Genomic DNA, 20806 nt, shown 5'->3' on the forward strand with positions numbered 1-20806 from the left:
CTCATTCTGCACTATAATAATTTTCAGATTCCAAAATGTTAAGTTACTGAATCCTGAATTTAATCGTATTAAACCAATGGGGGTTTTACATATATATTACTCAGTCAATTCTCTGCTTCAAGTGATATCTTGCTTGCAAATGACGAGTCAAGTGGAATGATTAAGTTGCCTGATGCGAGGGATTTATTCTCAAAGAAACATTCTCTGAATTCTAGTAAAGGTTAATGGATCAGAAAGTTAATTTTTTTAATGCATGTAACGATTGGTTGTTAAAACAAAGACTGACTTACTTTCATATCTTTCTGGGAGTTTAACCTGTATCATTTCTGTCTTTGCAGTTCTATGGGGAAGTCCCAGAAAATAGAATTGATGTCATTGTTTCAAACCTGACCATAACCGATAAGGATCACCCTCATACTCCGGCCTGGAACGCAGTTTATAAGATAACTGGTGGAGACCCTTCAGGACACTTTGCTGTACCAACTGACCCCATCAGTAATGACGGCCTGGTAACAGTTGTCAAGGTTAGTTGTGTCAGAATGCCACAGATAATTGTTCCACTGGTGTGCCCTCGTTGCCAAATCCAGCATTCTGTCACTAAATGTTTTCCAAGCCGCTTTTATTAAAAATGGTATTGGTGATGGGAATCACTGGATAATTTGATAACCCCAAGGGGAATCCCAAGCTGATCTCCTTGTGGAGCTCGATGAGCGTGATGGTAACACACCTGTCCAGCTGGAACTCATCACCTGAGCCCTTTATACATGCAAAACTAAAAGCCAAGCACCCTCTTGTGGTGCACTCTCCATGAACCAAGAGAGCGAGGTTCAAACCCCAACCCTACTTCAAAGGTGTGGATTAATAGGTTAATTAGAAAAATAGGTTAAATAAAAAGCATTATTTTTTAAAATTATATTAAGAAACAAAGAGCCCTCTTGTATGGTGTAGTGGAAGTGTCCCTGCATCTGAGCCAGGGGCCCGTGTTTGAGTCCCACCTGCTCCAGAGGGGTGTATTGACATCTCTGAACAAATGGTTTAAGAAAATATGTGAAATGATAATATTTATTTTGATAAATGCAGGGGCCCTCTTGCGGTACCGAGGTAGTGTCTCTATCCCTGGACCTGGAGGCCCGGGTCCAAGTGCCAGCTGCTCCAGGGAACAATAGACCAATGAGCCTGACGTCGATGGTGGGCAAGTTGTTGGAGGGAATCCTGAGGGACAGGATGTACATGTATTTGGAAAGGCAAGGACTGATTCAGGATAGTCAACATGGCTTTGTGCGTGGGAAATCATGTCTCACAAACTTGATTGAGTTTTTTGAAGAAGTAACAAAGAAGATTGATGAGGGCAGAGCAGTAGGTATGATCTATATGGACTTCAGTAAGGCGTTCGATAAGGTTCCCCATGGGAGACTGATTAGCAAGGTTAGATCTCATGGAATACAGGGAGAACGAGCCATTTGGATACAGAACTGGCTCAAAGGTAGAAAACAGAGGGTGGTAGTGGAGGGTTGTTTTTCAGACTGTGGAGGCCTGTGACCAGTGGAGTGCCACAAGGATCGGTGCTGGGCCCTTTACTTTTTGTCATTTACATAAATGATTTGGATGCAAGCATAAGAGGTACAGTTAGTAAGTTTACAGATGACACCAAAATTGGAGGTGTAGTGGATAGTGAAGAGGATCTGGACCAGATGGGCCAATGGGCTGAGAAGTGGCAGATGGAGTTTAATTCAGATAAATGCGAGATGCTCCATTTTGGGAAAGCTAATCTTACCAGGACTTATACACCTTAATGGTAAGGTCCTAGGGAGTGTTGCTGAACAAAGAGACCTTGGAGTGCAGGTTCGTAGCTCCTTGAAAGTGGAGTCGCAGGTAGATAGGATAGTGAAGAAGGCATTTGGTATGCTTTCCTTTATTGGTCAGAGTATTGAGTACAGGAGTTGGGAGGTCATGTTGCGGCTGTACAGGGCATTGGTTAGGTCACTGTTGGAATATTGCATGCAGTTCTGGTCTCCTTCCTATCGGAAAGGTGTTGTGAAACTTGAAAGGGTTCAGAAAAGAGTTACAAGGACGTTGCCAGGGTTGGAGGATCTGAGCTACAGGGAGAGGCTGAACAGGATGGGGCTGTTTTCCCTGGAGCGTCGGAGGCTGAGGGGTGACCTTGTAAAGGTTTACAAAATTATGAGAGGAATGGATAGGATAAATAGACAAAGTCTTTTCCCTGGGGTCGGTGAGTCCAGAACTAGAGGGCATAGGTTTAGGGTGAGAGGGGAAAGATATAAGAGATCTGAGGGGCAATGTTTTCACGCAGAGGGTGGTGTGTGTATGGAATGAACTGCCAGAGGAAGTGGTGGAGGTTGGTAGAATTGCAGCGTTTAAGAGGCATTTGGATGGGTATATGAGTAGGAAGGGTTTGGAGGGATACGGGCCGGGTGCTGGCAGGTGGGACTAGATTGGGTTGGGATATCTGGTCGGTATGGACGGGTTGGACCGAAGGGTCTGTTTCCGTGCTGTACATCTCTATAACTCTATGTGTAATAACATCTGTGAACAGGTTGATTAGAAAAATAGGTCAGAGAAATTTATTTTTGTTAAGGATTAGACTGCCTCCAATATCAGTATACCTTTTCTTGGTTAAGGGGCCCAAAACTGATCATCGTATTCTAGGTATGGTCTGATAACTCGCCTTAGCTAGTTTTAGTAAAACCTCCCTAATCATTTATATTCCATTTGCTTTGAAATAAACATTCTATTGCCCTTCCCAATTAGCCACTGACCTTTGCTACTGTTTTCTGCTTCATCAATTCCCTCTGTGCTGCAGCTGTCTATATTTTTCTCCATTTAAATAATATTCAGCTCCTCTGTTCTTTCTGCTAAAGTGCATGATCACACATCGCCCACGTTATACTCCATCTTCCAAGTATTGTTTGCCCACTCAGTTAACCTGATTACATTCTCTTTCCTGTCGTCCTCAGCACTTGCCTTTCCACCCTATTTTTGTATTACCCACCAAGTTGCCGACAGTAGTTTCACTTCTGCCAATGTTAAGTTGCTGTTGCCCGTTTATTCTCTCACTCTATTTTTGAACGAGGAGGTTATATTGTCCTCCTCACCACAACCACCCTGTCAAGGAGCCTCAGGATTTTGTATCTTTCAACCTGTTCTTGCTGTCTTGAACTCTGTCACTATGAGCTGTGCCTGTCCAACACTGTAATTACTGCACCGCACCTTATATGTAATCCACACCCCACTGCCCCGTGGCCAAACATTTCAACTCCCCCTCCTACTCTGCCGAGGACATGCGGGTCCTGGGTCTCCTCTGTCGCCATACCCTCACTGTCCGACACCTGGAGGAAGAACACCTCATCTTCCATTACGGGACGCTCCAACCACATGGCATCAATGTGGACTTCAGTAGTTTCCTCATTTCCCCCCACCCCCCCCCCAACTTACCCCAGTTCCAACCTTCCAGCTCAGCACCTTCCTCATGACCTGTCCCACCTGTCAATCTTCCTACCCACCTATCAGCTTCACCCTCCTATCACCTGCACCCCTACCTCCATCCACCTATTACGCTCTCAGCTACCATCCCCCTAGACCCACCACCCCCCTCCCATTTATTCCTCCACCCCTGAGGCTCCCAGCCTCATTCCTGATGAAGGGCTTTTGCCCAAAACATCAATTTTCCTGCTCCTCGGATGCTGCCTGACCTGCTGTGCTTTTCCAGCACCATACTAATCTTGACTCTAATCTCCAGCACCTGCAGTATCCACTTCTGCATAGTCCACACTGCGTCTACTCCAAACCCTGAAAGATGTGATGGCCTAGTGGTATTATCGCTAGACTGTCAATCTAGAGACCTAAGTAATTCTGAGGACCTGGGTTCAAATCCTGCCACAGCAAATGGTAGAATTTGAATTCAACCAAAAGAAAATCTACTATCAATTGTTGGGAAAACCCATCTGGGTCAGTAATGTCCTTTAGGGAAGGAAACTGCCATCCTTACCTGGTCTGGCCTCCATGTGACTCCAGACCCACAGCATTGTGGTTGACTCTCAACTGTCCTTTGGGCATTTAGGGATGGTCAGTAAATGCTGACCTAGAGAGCAACACCCACATCCCATCAATGAATAGAGGAATGTCTTGTTCCAGAGAATTCTGGAATGTCCTGTCTGAGAATGCGGTTTTGCAAAGTGATAGCCAGTGATAATAATGTCAAACTATTAATCCAGATACCCTGGTAACGTTGTGGCGACCTGGGTTCAAATCCTGCTATGGCAGATGGTGGAATTCACCCTCATCCTGTGAATCCTGAACGTAAAAGAAGAATTGCAGGAGAAAGGAAGGCAATAGGATGAGCTGAATCACTCTTGCAACTTGCCAGTGGGTGAAAAGTGTTTTAGTAATGTTGGGCAAGTTAAATCTGGTGGATGTGGTGCCAACCAAACGGGCTGCTTTGTCCAGGATGGTGTTGAGCTTCTTGAGTGTTGTTGGAGCTGCACCCATCCAGGCAAGTGGGGAGTATTCCATCACACTCCTGACTTGTGGATGGTGAACAGACTTTGCAATAATTGTTTTTTTAAAAAAATCTGTAATGGTACTTTTATGAAATTCGAAATTGAGTTGTATAATTCATGCAAATGGTGATTAAATGTAAGCTGTGAGGCTGGTAATCTTTTCCAAAGTATTCAATTAGTTCAGTTAATGAGTGAAATTAATACAGTAGATGCATGTAGCGGAAGGCATAATGGGCTCAAATTAACTGGTCAGTTTTCTACTTTCTTGACTGGAATCATGCTGTGTTCCAAATTTCCTGCTCATGTTTACAGACAGGAGACCTCTCCAAAGCAATTTGTTGGATTTTTAATCCTTTTAGGATTTGAGACGCGCTGGTACATGGCAGAATCACCCTTGTGCAATTATTGGCCTTTTAAAACAAAAGTCAAATCAAAATTGTAACAAGTTTATTGCAGTTACATTTTTGTCCTTTGCAAAGCAGAGTATGTTGTAAGTTGTTAAGTTGGTGAGTGTGTGGTGATGTGAACAAGGTTGGATTTCTTCAGCATTTCAGGGTAGCTACAGAAAAGAGACTAATCAGCCCGTTGTTTCCAAACTGGCGAGTTGCAAGAGTGACTCAGCTCATCCTATTGCCTTCCTTTCTCCTGCAATTCTTCTTTTACGTTCAGGATTCACAGGATGAGGGTGAATTCCACCATCTGCCACTGCAGGATTTGAACCTAGGTCCCCACATGGTATCTGGATTAATAGTTCGACATTATTATCACTGGCTATCACTTTGCAAAACCGCATTCTCAGACAGGACATTCCAGAATTCTCTGGAACAAGACATTCCTCCTCATGTCACCTCTGCTTCTTTTGCCAACTAGCGTCAAATGGTATCTCTCGCTCTTGCACTATCTCCCTGCTCTTGCGCTCTCTCAGGCTGTCTCGCACACTCTCTCGTTTGCTCGCTGTCACAATCTCGTGCTCTCTCTCTCTCTTGCTCGCGCTCTCGCTTGCGCTCATGCATGCGCGCGCACGCGCTCTCTCCTCCACCTCTGTCACTCTCTCTCTGTCACTCTCTCTCTGTCACTCTCTCTCTGTCACTCTCTCTCTGTCACTCTCTCTCTGTCACTCTCTCTCTGTCACTCTCTCTCTGTCACTCTCTCTCTGTCTCCACTCCATATTTCTCACGCCCCTGTCCTCCTTCAACCCTCACTACCCCATCCCCTCCACCCTCCTCCCCGCCCTCCCCTCCCTCACTTGCGCCTCTCTCTCCCTCCCCTTTCCCCTTTCTCCCTCGTCCCCTCTCTAACCCCACCCCCCATCTTCTCCCTCATCCCCCTCTAACCACCACCATCTCCCTCCCTCCCTCCAACCTTGTCGGTCTCTCGGGGGGAACAAATCCACATCACCAATCCATTCACACCAAAACTCCCTGAAGCTCAAAACTATCCTCTGAATTTACTTGACTCCTTGGCCTAAGACCATCAGCAGTAGAAGCAGGAGTAGGTTGTTCAGCCCCTTGAGCCTGTTCCACAATTCAATAAGACCATGCCTGATCCGAAGTTCCTCACATCTTTCGTGCCCTTTCCCTTGCTTCCTCTGACTGATGAGCATCTGAACATACACCAGGACTCTGCACCCCCATCTCTCTGTTGCAAGGAGTTTCAAAGACACACAACCTTCTGAGAGAGAAAAAAAAATGGTTCCCCGTCTCCATTTTTATTTGGACACTGTGCCCTATGGCCCCAGACTCACCCTTGGAAGGGGAGCATCGTGTCTGCATGACCCCCTTAGGACTGTTACAATGAGGTCACCTCTCATTCTTCTGAACTCCAGTGGGTAGATTCCCAACTGGTCTAACCGTTGCCCATAAGTCAGTCCCTCAGCAATCATCCTGGTGAACCTGCCTCCAATGAAACAATGTCTTAAATAAGGGGACCAAACCTGCTCTCAGTCCTCCAGATGTCATCTCCCTGGCACCTTGCACATTTACAGTAAGATTTCCCTACTCTTACACTCCAACCCCCTTGGAATAAGGACTGACATTCTTATCTGTTAGACTGCACGACAATTACTTTATTACTTACTTATCAGAATGTATACACAAACAGAGACAATGATGTTAAATCATATGTTTCCTTCAGAATTTAGACCATCAGTGTGGTCGCTTTAAAAAAACAGACTTGGCCATATTTGAGACAAAAGCAGAAAATGCTGGAGAAACTAAGCAAGGTCTGGCAGTATCTGTGGAAAGAGAGAAGTTAATGTTTTGAAGTTCTCTGCGTTCTCTGTATACCAGAGCTGCTGAGTTTCTGCTGCCCTTTCTGCTTTTGTTTCAGCTCTCCTTTGCCTTCAGCTCCTTGTCTTGTTCCAGTAATATTTGAGGTTGTGTATCAGAGTGTGGAGGGAGTGAGACTCCTCCCAAGGTGTTCTGAAATTTACTGTGACCCGTGATCCATTCAAATTTCCACAGAAAACATGAGTCGTTTTTCATTCTTTAAAAGGCTGGTGCAAATGCTTTGTATGTATTTGTAAAATGTGCCCTCCCCCCACCAAAAAAATTAACTGGGAACAGGAAGAGGCCATTCGGCCCCTCAAGCCTCCATTCAGTTAGACCTTGGGTGTTCTTTATGTAATGTACATAAAGCCTTGCTTCTGTTATCCTTAATACTGAACAGGAAGGGTTCTGTGGTCTGGACTCCCCTAAACCCTTTCCACGTCAGAGGAGAGAGTTTCTCCCCTCTAACTACCCAATTTGATTGCCTTTAATCATCTAAAACATCTTAATTAGTCTGCTCTTTATTCTTTTAAACCCAGCAGTCTATGCAATTTGTACTCCTACCTTTGATCACAGAGCAATGTTCCTCTCTCTGTGACAGAGGCCTGTAGCCAGTGAACTTTGTAAATTCAGTTTGTTTTCAGCTTGATGTTGTAATAATCCACAGTAGAGGATTGATTAGTTAATCCATTGACCAAGGTATAAATATTAACCAGAACGCCTGCCCCTGCGCTGGGGGCTAGTATACGATCTACAATATTCACCTGAGATTTGAGAAGTGACTTCATTGAGGTTTACAAAATCATGAGAGGCATGGATAAGGTGAATAGCAAAGGTCTTTTCCCCCTGGGGTGGGGGAGATCAAAACTAGAGGGCATCAGTTGAAGGTGGGAGGAGGAAGATTTAAAAGGCACCCGAGGGGTAACGTTTTCCCACAGGCTGGTTTGTGTGCAGAATAAACTGCCAGAGGAAGTGGTGGATGCAGGTGCAGTTACAACATTGAAAAGACATTTTGTTACGTACGTGAGTGGAAACAGTTTGGAGGGATATGGGCCAGATGCAGGCAGGTGGGACTAGTTTAGTTTGAGATTATGGTCGGCATAGACGGTTGGGCCGAAGGGTCTGTTTCTATGCTGTATGACTCTGAAATTGTTGGAACGGGCCTCTGTTTTCATGTCCCATCAAAGAGTTGACCGTGCTTTCAGTTTGTGTCTGAATCTCTCAGAGAATATGCACAGCAAAGAAAGAGGCTATTCCGACCATCAGGACCACGTTGACCCTTCGAAGAGCATCCCACCAAGATCCAACCTATCCCTATAATCCTGCCTTTCCCTTGGATAGTCCCCCTAATCTGCACATCCCTGAACACTATGGACAATTTAGCATTGCCAACCCCCCCCTAAGCTGCACATCTTTGGTTTGTGGGAGGAAACCAGAGCACCCAGAGGAAACCCACGCAGACAGTCACCCGAGGGTGGACATTTTGCTGTGCTATTTGAAACTGCGTCAGTCTGACTCAGTCTTGCCCAGTGCAGATAATCTGATTGCTGTCGTGTTGGTACTGTGTTCACAAGTTGAAAGACTTTAGACACCCTTCCCAACCCCTGGCAGGTAATGGCGCGCAGTCTAACGTGGGAATACTGAGACCCGGGAATTCGGAGTGGACTCTTCAGTCCTTCAATGCTGCTCCAACTTCACATTAAATCCCAGCTGGCCTGGTTTTGGCCTTAGCCTCACCTTCCTACCCAGTTCCCCTTCCACCCCCACCCAAACTAACCCTTGACCTCCTTGTCTCAAAAATTGATCTCCTCCAGCATAGAATGTGTTAATGACCCAACCTCAAGAGGGCTTCCCGGACCCTCCCTCTGAGTGGGGGAAAAAAATTTCTCCTCACCTTTATGTTTTAAAAAAAAGTATAGAGTTCCTCCTCATCCATGACATAAATGGACAAGATTTGGAGATCCCTGATCCCTAAAGCAATCCCTAACCCTAACCCTAAATAAAAGGAACAGTGCTTCTTAAAGCTGTGTCCTGTAGTTCTAGACTCCCCCCCACTAGAGGCAGCATCCACCTGGTAGTCATCCCATCAAGTCCCTTTAGGATTTAACACTTTTCCATAAGATCACCTCTCGTTCCCTGAAACTCCACTGGGTATAGTCCCGAGCTATCCTGATTACGTAAGCCTTTTATCCCAGCAATGAGTCAAGCATTGGGATGCTTCTAACATAAATTAAACTTTTTTTTCAAATAAGGCCACCAAAACAGGACACAGTGCTCCAGATGTGTCCTTACCAAGGCCCTGATCGGCTGCAGCCAGACCCCCCTATCTTTGCATTGCATTCCAGTTGCTATAAGTGCTCATATTTTGTGTGTTCCTAATCAACTAACTTAGTGTGATTCGTGTTGTTAATACCCAGATCCCTGTGTACCTCAGAGTTCTTTAATCTCTTTGTCTTTTCTCTAATTAGTATATGGTTTTGTCTGATCATCTAGCCCAAAATTGACCAGTTAATGCTTGCCCACACTGTGGTGAATCTTCCACATGTTTGCCCACTCACTTAACCTGGCTTCATCCTTTTATAGATTCTTCTGTGTTACAACTTACTTTCCAACTTACCTTGGTGTCATCGCCAAGTTTAGCTTCCAGATATTCAGCCCCCATTTCTAAATCCTTGGCTGTGGACAGTTGAGGTGCCAACATTGTTGTTGAAGCACTCCATTAGTTACAGCTTGCCAATCTGCCAAGGATTCTTACTCTCTGTTTCCTATGCTCTAACCTTTATCTCTGCTCCTATGTTACCCCCTTCACAATGTGCTGGAGATTTTCAATGTGCCACCTTGCCCAGCTCATCCACCTTGGGACCAGTCTCCAGACTGAAGTCCGAAGCTAAAGTCTGCTTGGAAGCACTCCACATCAAACAGGGTCAGTTAGAATTGTACTCAATAGACAATAGGTGCAGGAGTAGGCCATTCTGCCCTTCTAGCCTGCACACCATTGATCATCCTTAATCAGTATCCTCTTCCTGCCTTATCTCCATAACCCTTGATTCCACTATCCTTGAGAGCTCTATCCAACTCTTTCTTAAATGAATCCAGAGACTGGGCCTCCACTGCCCTCTGGGGCAGAGCATTCCACACAGAATGGTGTGGAGTTTCGAAGAATGAAGGAGGATTTGCAAAGGGACCTGTAACATTCCAACAGGACCAGATCGGTTAGATGCAGGGAGGATGGTCCTGATGATGGGGGAGCAGCTGAAGGGATGTAGTTTTAAGAATAAGTGGGAAATCTTTTAGGACTGAGATGAGGAGCAACATATTCCCCCAGAGAGTGGGGAGCCTGTAGAATTCACTATCATAAAAAAGTAGTTGAGGACAAAACATTGATTTTTTTCTTCCCCTAGAAGGAGGTGGAAATAGATCCTGTGGCTAAAGGGATCAAGGGATATGGAGACGTGGCTTGGGGTATTGAACTGGATGATGACCCATGGTCAAATTGAGTACAGAATGGCCTATCTTCTATTGGCCAGGAATCTGTCCTCCTCCTACCAGGGCCCTGGGAGCTTTGCCAATCAAACTGCCTGCTCGGTTGTTTAATGACCACACCTTCCTTCATCTTCAACTTCTGGAGTGGGTCTTGAACCCGCACCTTCTGGCGTGGCCCCAGGAAGCCTCCCCACTGAACCATGCGGTTTCCACGTGGGATCTTGCTGAGCACGAGTTGGCTGCAGCACTTCCTACAGCACATGCGTGCTCTCATGCTCGCTCACTCTGGCACACAAGCGCACGCGTACACATATGCAAACAGACACATACGAACACGTGTGTGTACACACCATGCTCTCCCACAGGCTCTCACAAGTGCACGTGCACACATACATATGCACACACATGATCACAGACCAGTCTGTGCACGCACACATGCTGAAAAGTAAATGGTTCCCTGTGGAGCATTTTGGATGTAGTTGTGAAAAGAGCTTTGTAAAGTTGTCTGGCACAACGTTAGAAATTAAAAGGCGTTATTTTGAAGGTCTTACAAAGGGAAAGTTTGACATTTTTTACAAAAAAAAGACACTGGCAAATGCCATTGTTCCCATGCAGGATTGTGTGGGAGAATGGATGCAGCCCTGATGGGACCTGATAAAGGTCAGGCATTAAAGGTGACCCACTCAATATTTAATGTGCAACTTTAATTCATTGATATTGTGATGTGAATGCTGTACGAGGTTAATTATGTCCTGGAGGATGGTTGTATTTTTGTCACTGTTCTCTATTTTATTTTAAGAAAATGCAAGCACACCTAAATTAAAAACATTGTTTTCATGTAGACTTACATGTTTTCCACATTTTGAAGTCTGTTTTTCTCTCTCCCTCCCTCCCTCACAGCCTATTGACTATGAAACCAGCAGAGCCTTTGTACTGACAGTCATTGCTGTAAATCAGGAGCCTCTGACAAAAGGCATTCAGCTCCCTCCTCAATCGACAGCCACTGTCTCCATTACCGTTATTGATCTCAATGAGAGTCCGTATTTTGTTCCAAACCCCAAGCTGGTCAGGCAGGAAGAGGGCCTACCCGCAGGCAAAGTGCTCACCATCTTCACAGCTGAGGACCCTGACCGGTACATGCAGCAGACGATCAGGTATAGTAGCCCACTCTGATTCACGCTCGCGCGCGCACGCACTGATTTGGAGATGCCAGTATTGGACTGGGGTGTAGAAATTTAACGTCACATGCACTGTATCACTGAGTCCAGAGGGCTTCATCCTCTGCTCGCTGTCCCTATCCAGAAAACCCTTTACATTGAACATCGAACATTACAGCGCAGTACAGGCCCTTCGGCCCTTGATGTTCCACCAACCTTTGGAACCAATCTGAAGCCCATCTAACCAACACTATTCCATTCTCATCTTTATGCCTATCCAATGACCATTTAAATGCCCTGAAAGTTGGCACGTCTACTACTATTGCACCCCTACTACTGAGTAAAGAAACTACCTCTGGCATCTATCCTGTATCTATCACCCCTCAATTTATAGCTATGTCCCCTAATGCTAGCCATCACCATCTGAGGAAAAAGGCTCTCATTGCCCGCCCTATCTAACCCTCTGATTATCATAGATGTTGCAATTAGGTCACCTTGCAACCTTCTCCCTAATGAAAGCAGCTTCAAGTCCCTCAGCCTTTCCTCGTAAGATCTTCCCTCCATACGAGGCAATATCTGACTAAATCTCCTCTGAACCCTTTCCAAAGCTTCCACATCCTTCCTATAATGCGGTGACCAGAACTGTACGCAGTACTCCAAGTGTGGCCGCACCAGAGTTTTGTACAGCTGCAGCATGACCTCATGGCTCCGTGATCCCGTTACCAATAAAAGCTAACACACCGTACGCCGCCTTAACAACCCTATCAATCTGGGTGGCAATGTTCAGGGATCTATGTACATGACACCGAGATCTCTACTCATCTACACTACCAACAGATTGTTGCTTGTAGCTGCTATCATGTATCACACTTGGCCCTCTCATACAAACATAGAAAATATGAGTAGGCCATTCAGCCCTTCAAGCCTGCTATGCCATTCAATGTGATCATGACTGATCGTCCAACTCAGACCTCTGTTCCCATTTTCTCCCCCCATGTGCTTTGATCCCTTTAGCCCTAAGAACTGTACCTAACTCCTTCTTGAAAACATTCAATGTTTTGACCTCAACCACTTCCTGTGGCAGAGAATCCCACAGGCTCCCCACTCTCTGGGTGAAGACATTTCTCCTCATCTCAGTCTGAAATGGTCCATCCTGTTTCCTTAGAGTGTGACCCCCTGGTCCTGATCATCACTTTCTCCACCTTCCTCATTTCCCCTCCCCCCACCTTCTCTCAGTCCCAACCCTCAGACTCAGCACCGCCTTCTTGACCTGCAATCATCTTCCCGACCTCTTCGCCCCCAACCCCTCTCTGGCCTATCACCCTCACCTTAACCTCCTTCCACCTATCGCATTCCCAACACCCCTCCCCCATCCCTCCTCCCTACCTTTTATCTTAGCCTGCTTGGCACACCCTCCTCATTCCTGAAGAAGGGCTTATGCCCGAAACGTCGATTCTCCTGCTCCTTGGTTGCTGCCTGACCTGCTGCGCTTTTCCAGCAACACATTTTTCAGCTCTGATCTCCAGCATCTGCAGTCCTCACTTTCTCCTGGTCATCAGGAACAAGAGAAAACAAGCTTTCTGTGTCTCCCCTGTCAAGACCCCAAAGAATCATTGAATGCTTCAATAGAGACTCATCTTCAGTTTCTTTAGTTCTGAAGAAGATTCATTTCAGACTTGAAACGTTAACTATGTTTCTCTCTCCATTTGCCTTGTGTCTGTATGTGGGTTTTCTGGCATAATTCTCATCACCCACTTTTCCAAGGATTCTGTTTCTTTCTACAGTACTTTTATTTATTGCCCCAAGTTTACAAGGCCGGGGGAAACTGGGTAGGATGCATCCTCAGAGGAACTGTGTTCTCCCTTGTTAGCATCATGAGTTTTCTTTCATCCTTCCATCTACACAACGTTACTTCTGTCTCCCTCTGTCCCCTGTTTGTCTCTCTCTCTATAAAACACAATTCTCCTCGACTCCTTTCTGCCTCTTTTCCCAATTACCTCAATCTGTCTCAAATAAAAAGAAACTACTGTAGTGGCTGGAGAGCTGAAATGAAGCATTGCCAACTCTGCAGGATTGTAGAGCAAGGAAAAACTGAGTTAACGGTTTGTGTCCAGGTGTCTGAGCCTCCTGATACTAGAAATATCAGCTGCTTGCTTTTGGGAAAGCAGGCTCCGTCACTATTTTATTCCTGGAACGTTATTTTCCCTCTAATCCTCCCCTGGGTTTGGTCTCCTCACTGTCACCAGCAGCTGTGATCTTCCGGATCCTTCCCTAACTATTGCTGGCGACCATATTGGGTGACGGAGAAGTTGCTATCACTTTTCTACTGATGAAACTTCTCCGGTGCCCATCCACCGATCAAAATCCGAGCCCTACGTGACGGACGGCTAGATTCATCCAGTCAATTTCCTCCTCGGTCATCCATTTGAATAGCAAAGCAAGCTCAATGGGCTGAATGGCTGACTTTTACCTCCAGATCTTGTGGTCTCACTCCCTGTGTAGTTGGGACTGTCTTGAGAGGAGAGATTGAAGAAACCGGTCTTGTGCTCCTCCCAGAATTTTGAGGTGACATTCATGAAACATATAAAGGTGGTAGAGGAGGTGTCGGATGTGGGAAGGAGAGTCTCCCCTGGGTAGCCAGGGTTTGTGATGGTGGGGGTGGGTGCGGGTCTTGAACTAATGAATGCAGCCTCAGAGTAAGGGTTAGGCCACTGAGGACTGAGATGAACAGGGCTGGTGAATCTCCACCCGAGAAGCTATTGAGGAGTTGAGTATATTCAAGATCGCGGTTGAGAGATTCCAGCATAGGACGGTACAGCACAGGAACAGGCCCTTCAGCCCACCATGTCTGTGCCAACAATGATGCCATTCTAAACTAATCCCACCTGCCTGCACATAGTCCATATCCCTCTATTCCCTGCCTGTTCGTGTGTCGATAAACATTGCTGTTGTATCTGTTTCCACCACCCCTCTGGTACCATGTTTCCGACACGTACCACCCTCTGTGTGAAAAGACTTGCCTTGCCCGTTTTTAAACATCTTTAAATCTCTGACATTAAACCCATGCCCCCTATTATTTGCCATTTCCACCCTGAGAGAATGACTCCTGACTATCCAGCCTGTCCACGCCTCTCCTAATTTTAAAAACTTTAATCAGGTCACACCATCTCCTGGAGAAACAATCCTCATTTGTCCAACCTCTCCTTATTGCTGATACCCTCCAATCCAGGCCATATCCTGGTTATCTTCTTCTGCACCCTCTCCAAAGCCTCCACATCCTCCCTCTAGTGTGGCGACCAGAAATGCACCCAATTTATTTATTGCCCCAAGTTTACAAGGCCAGGGGGGAACTGGGTAGGATGTATCCTCAGAAGAACTGTGTTCCCCTTGTTAGCATCTTGCGTTTTCTTTTATCCTGCCATCTACACAACGTTACTTCTGTCTCCCTCTGTCCCCTGTTTGTCTCGCTCTGTAAAACGCAATTCTCCTTGACTCCTTTCTGCATTTTTCTTTGGTGATTTTGTTTTAACTCTCTCAGAAGGCAGCGAATGTTTTTAAGATGAATAGACAGATTCTTGTTATCCGAGGGGCCTGAAAGACTATCAGGGATAGACCTAATGGGCTGAATGGCCTACTTCTGCTCCTCTGCCTTATGGTCTTACTCCCCGTGATGGTGGGACTGTCTGAAGGGGTAGGAAGCACTTCTGCGAACACAGGGTGGTAGAGGTTTGGAACTCATCCACAAATGTCAGTTGATTCTCCATCAGTTCATTTGAAATCAAATTTTTGTTAAGCAAAGGTAGCAAGAGGTATGGGCCAAAGGCAGGTATATGGAATTAGGTCACAGATTAACCATGATCTTATTGAATGGTGGAACAGGCTCTCAAGGGGCTGAATGGCCTACTCCTGTGGCTAATTCATATGATTGTGTTTTTCATAAGACATAGGAGCAGAAATTAAGCCATTCAGCCCATCAAGTCTGCTCTATCATTCAATCGTGGTGGATAAGTTTCTCAATCCGATTCTCCCACTTGCTCCCTGTAACATTAGATTAGATTCCCTACAGCGTGGAAACAGGCCCTTCAGCCCAACAAGTCCACACCAATCCTCTGAAGAGTAACCCACCCAGACCCATTTCCCTCCAACTAATGCACCTAACACTACAGGCAATTTAGCGTGGCCAATTCACCCGACCAGCACATCTTTGGACTGTGGGAGGAAACCGGAGCACCCAGAGGAAACCCACGCAGCCACTGGGAGAACCTGTGAACTCCGCACAGTCACGTGAGGCTGGAATTGAACCTGGGACCCTGGCGCTGTGAGGCAGCAGTGCTAACTGCTGAGCCACCATGCTACCCATGAGACTGAAGAACTTGTCAATCTCCATCTTAAATATACTCAGTGACCTGGCCTCCATAACCTTCTGTGAGAGTGAATTCCATAGATTCTCCACTCTTTGGCTGAGGGAGTTTCTCCTTATCTCTGTTATAAAAGGTCTTCCCTTTACTCTAAGACTATGCCCTCGAGTCCTAGTCTCTCCTACCAATAGAATCATCATCCCAGCATCTCCTCTGTCCAGGCCATTCAGTATTCTGTAAGTTTCAATTAGACCCCATCCTTCTAAGCTCCATCGAGTATAAATCCAGAGTTCTCAAACATTCCTCATATGTTAAGCTTTTCATTCGGGGACCATTCTCATGAACCTCCTCTGAACACAGTGCAGGGCCAGTACATCCTCCTAGAGATATGGGACCCAAAACTGTGCACAATACCCCAAATGTGGTCTGACCAGAGCCTCAGGAGTCCACCCCTGATTTTATATTCTAGTCCTCTCAAAATAAATGCCATCATTGCATTTGCCTTGACTCTCAGCCTGCAAGTTTACCTTCAGAGAATACTGGACTACGACTCCCAAGCCTCTTTGTGCCTCAGACTTCTGAATTTGCTCTCCATTTAGAAAATAGTCCATGCCTGTATTCTGCTGAACAAAGTGAATGACCTCACAGTTTCCATTGTTGTACTCCATCAGCCACTTCTTTGCCTACGCTCCTGACCTTCCCCACCATTTTGTTCTTGTCAAGGCGCCCCAGGTCACAGTATTTTGATGGTTGCACCCTATTGGCAAGCTCCCATCACTGTGTTGTCTTATACTTTCATTTTGGGTACGTCCCGTATCCATCGCTGAAAAGGTGCCACAGAATTGTGTGCGCTACATTGTCCTCTTCTTTCACTATAGAAAAGAAATGGCCAGTAAGTCACCAATTTCCAGGGAGGAATATTCATTACATTTGAAATGTGTTGCACACTGCCATTTCCTCTCCAATTAAATTCTGATGGTGAAATATATGTTTTAGCCTAGAGCAGTGAATGGTTCATGAATATTTATTCACCCGTTATAAAGCTGGCGATTCATTGAAGTAAAAATGATAAGGGAGAGAGGTCCTCAAAGTATTGAATCGCTGAGGCCGCTGAGGCAGCTGGTAACTGTGTTCCTGAACAGTTCCACAAATATCCACTTCTCCTTCTCCCCCCCCCCCCCCCCCCCCCCCCCCCCCCCCTCCCCCCCTCACAAACACTCAGTAGCAGCAGTCTATACTGCCTATAAGATGCACTGCGGAAATTCATCAAAGATCCTCAGACAGCACCTTCCAAACCCACAAGCACTTCCATCTAATTCTCTTGTGGGATGTGGGTGTCATTGGCTCGGCCCAGCCAAATGGCCCCTTGAGAAGGTTGGGGGTGAGCTGCCTCCTTGAACCGCTGCAGTCCATGAGCTCTGGGTAGACCCACAATGCCCTTAGGGTGGGAATTCCAGGATTCTGACCCAGCCACACTGAAGGAACGGTGATATACTTCCAGTCTGGGGGGAGGGAAGGGAAGTGACTTGGAGGGGAATTTGCACAGGCTGGTGTTCCCAAGTATCTGCTGCCCTTGTCCTTCTAGATGGAAGTGGTCGTGGGTTTGGAAGGTGCTGTGTGGGGATCTTTGGTCAATTTCTACAGTGCATCTTGTAGATGGGGCACACTGCTGCCACTGAGTGTGGGTGGTGGATGAGGTGTCAGTTGATTATTGAAGGAAGGATTTCTCAGATGTTGAAATGGCCTGAGGGGTGAGAAGGCTGGCTCTGTTCCTAACAGGCTGTAGGTGTTCAATGTGATGTCGGTCATACAGGGTGTTTTGTTCTAGACAATTTGGAGCTGCACCCTTCCATGAAAGTGGGGAGTATTTCCATCACACCCCTGCCTTGTGCCATGTAGATGGTAGGACAGTCTTTGGGGATGCTGGAGATTAGGAGTCAAGAGTGTGGTGCTGGAAAAGCACAGCGGGTCAGGCAGCATCCGAGGAGCAGGAGAATCGACGTTTCGGGCAAAAGCCCTTCATCAGGAATGAGGCTAGGAGCCTCAGGGGTGGAGAGATAAATGGGGGAGTCTTTGGGGAGTCAGGAGGTGAGTTACTCGCTGCAGGATTCCTAGCCTCTGACCTGCTCTTGTAGCCACTGTCTGTGTATGGCGAGTCCAGTTCAGTTTGTGGTCAGTGATAACCCCCAGGATGTTAATAGTGGGGTAATTCTGTGGTGGTGATCGAACATCATAGAGTGATGGTTGGACTCTTTTGTTGGAGATGGTCATGGGCTGACGTTTGTTTGCAAATAACACGCAGGCCACTTCTCCAACCCCTTCCCACAAAGATATGTCTGTGTTTGGGCAAAGACTGCTTCAGTACCAATGGGGTTCTCAACTGATGCTGAACCGGTGAATCTTGCCGCTCTGATCATACATTGGAGTGAAAGTGCAGCTGAAGGAATGTCACTTGACAACATCTGACGCCAAACCAGGGAAACCGTTTCTGTGAAGGCTTAGTCATTGAGGATGTTCAAGTAAATGATTGATAGATCCCTGTGAATCAAGTGCAACATGAGATATGGTGATACAGCAGGGAAATAATGTTGAGGTAGAAGGTCCCCCATGGTCTAGATAAATGGCAGAACAGGCTTGAGGGGCTGAATGGCCAACTTGAGCTCCTATTTGTACGTTTACATACGGGTCGGGGAAAGGGAGGCCCTAAGGAAGGGGACAGCGAGGTGGAGAACGCCGGAGGGGTTCACAAGAGAATTCCAGAGCTAAGGGTCATCAGTTCTCATGGTTGGACAATTAAAACCAGAGACTGTGATGTGAGGGGATGCAGAGACAGCAGAGGGCTGCAGAGTTGGAAGAGGCAGGGTAAGATTGCTAAACCTATCATCGCTGAACCATGAGACTGTGTAAGTCAGTGCACATAGTCAGCACCTGCCTTCTCTACCCACACACCCCCAGCTTCTCTCCTATCAAGGCCACTATTAGCGCACTGTGCACAATTCTGGTCTCCCTCCCATTGGAAAGACGTTGTCAAACTTGAGAGGGTTCGGAAAAGATTTGCAAGGATGTTGCTGGTGTTTGAGGGTTTGAGCTCCAGTTCATTATTCTATAACGCGATGGTTGTGTTCCTGCACTAACCCACATTATAGATAAATCGTGCTTTGGAAACAGCGCTTAAAGTGTTGCCGATATAATCGTGTTACAGCCAACACACGTTTTGAAAGTTCGCCCTTCAGAAACAATACGCCCAATTCGTCAGTCATGTCACGGCTAATTCACATCAATGAAATGTGCCGTATAGCAGAATGGCCTGTATCAGGACAGGCTGGACAGTCTGGGGCTGTTTTCCCTGGATGCTAAGGCATGACCTTATAGTGGTTCAAAAACTTATGAAGGGCGCAGATAGGGGAAATAGACATGGCCTTTTTCTCAGGAGTCCAGAACTAGAGGGCATAGGTTTAAGGTGAGAGGGGAAAAATTTAAAAGGGAACTCGGGTGCAATGTTTTCATGCAAAGGGTGGTGTGTGTATGGAATGAGCTGCCAGAGGAATTGCAGGAGGCTGATACAATTACAGCATTTAATAGGCATTTGGAGCGATATGAACCAAATGTTGGCAAACGGGACTGGATTAATTTAGGATATCTGGTTGGCATGGGCAGTTGCACCAAAGGGTCTATTTCCATGCTGTATATGTCTGTAACTCTAATTGGGAAAGCTGTTTTTTATTTAACAAAAGAAGTAGTTCTGTAATTATCCAGTGTGGTTTCCTGTTCCTAAACACTGGCTTGTCTAACTTAGCAACACTTGACAAAAGTTAACTTGGCGTTAAACCAGAAGAATATCTCAGGCAATCTCAGCTGATCTATGTTTCTGTGGTGACAGAAAGATATTTCAGGTCTGTCATTTTTCAACTGAATTCATCAGCCTGAGAGCTTTACTATGTTTGTCTTCCTCCTGCCTGACCTGCAAAAAGTTTCCGGAACTTTCTGTTTGCACTTCAGATTTTCAAGTGGGGTTCTGTTTTTGGAACAATGTGCGTTAGTTCTGCCGTCCCAGCCCATAAACGCTCTTTTCATCATGTCACTGCGTGACAGTCGAAGTGTATCTTTGCATTTGTATAGCCCCCCTCTTAACACCGTGAAGTGTTCTGGGGTCCTTTCCTCTGATGAGGATTCGATACCGGGGAGTAGGGCACTTGAAGCAATGACTGTGACCTCGGCCAGGAATTAATTGTAGAACCAACAGCTCCAGCTTTGTGTTTGTGGCATTTTTATTTGGGCCCACAACACTACATTCCCGTCATGAGTTTTAGTGTTTCTTTATAAAGCACCTTATGTGCAAGAAATATGGTTTCACTAAACTCTGCAGACTTCAGAGACAAATCAAAATAGTGCCCTGGTCTGGTGCCCAAATCCTGCTTTGTGTTCTCAAGAATATATATTTTTAAAGAATCCTTTTTTAAATGTTAGACCATAAGGCACAGGAGCAGAAATTAGGCCACTCAGCCCATCAAATCTCCTCCTCCATTCAATCATGGCTGATATGTTTCTCAACCCCATTCTCCCGCTTTCTCCCCGTAACCCTTGATCTCCCTGATAATCGAGAACCTATCTATCTCAGTCTTAAATATACTCAATGACCTGATCTCTACAGCCTTCTGTGGCAAGGAATTCCACACTCTGGCAGAAGAAGTTTCTCCTTATCTCCCTTTATTCTAAGGATCCTAGTCTGTCCTACCCAAAGGAAACATCTTCTCAACATCCACTGTATGTTTCAATTAGATCCCCCCCTCATCCTTCTAAACTCCACCAAGTTATAGACCGAGCGTCCTCAAATGACCCTGATCTGTTACGCCTTTCACTCCTGGGACCATTCTTGTGAACCTCCTCTGAACACGCTCCAGACCTTGAAGTTTAAGAGCCCAGCATGCTCCTGCTCTGCCAATCCCTGCTGTCTCCATTTGTGCAGTAGTGTAGCTTTTCCAGAAAAGAGCGTACTTCTAGGGCTGCCGCGGAGAGAGCTGATT

The 20806-nt window shown here is 46.1% G+C and overlaps 1 protein-coding gene across 1 annotated transcript in view; it reads left to right on the forward strand.

The window, feature by feature from the left end:
• The window catches only part of LOC132815116 (cadherin-2-like), a 213676-nt gene that overhangs the window by 162373 nt on the left and 30497 nt on the right, over window positions 1-20806 (forward strand). The window contains exons 9-10 of the mRNA XM_060823890.1: window positions 339-524; window positions 11168-11421. Coding sequence (XP_060679873.1) covers window positions 339-524; window positions 11168-11421 — 440 coding nt within the window. The remainder of the gene's footprint in view (window positions 1-338; window positions 525-11167; window positions 11422-20806) is intronic.

Source organism: Hemiscyllium ocellatum, chromosome 4 (genome assembly GCF_020745735.1).
Source record: "Hemiscyllium ocellatum isolate sHemOce1 chromosome 4, sHemOce1.pat.X.cur, whole genome shotgun sequence".
Lineage (NCBI taxonomy): Eukaryota > Metazoa > Chordata > Chondrichthyes > Orectolobiformes > Hemiscylliidae > Hemiscyllium > Hemiscyllium ocellatum.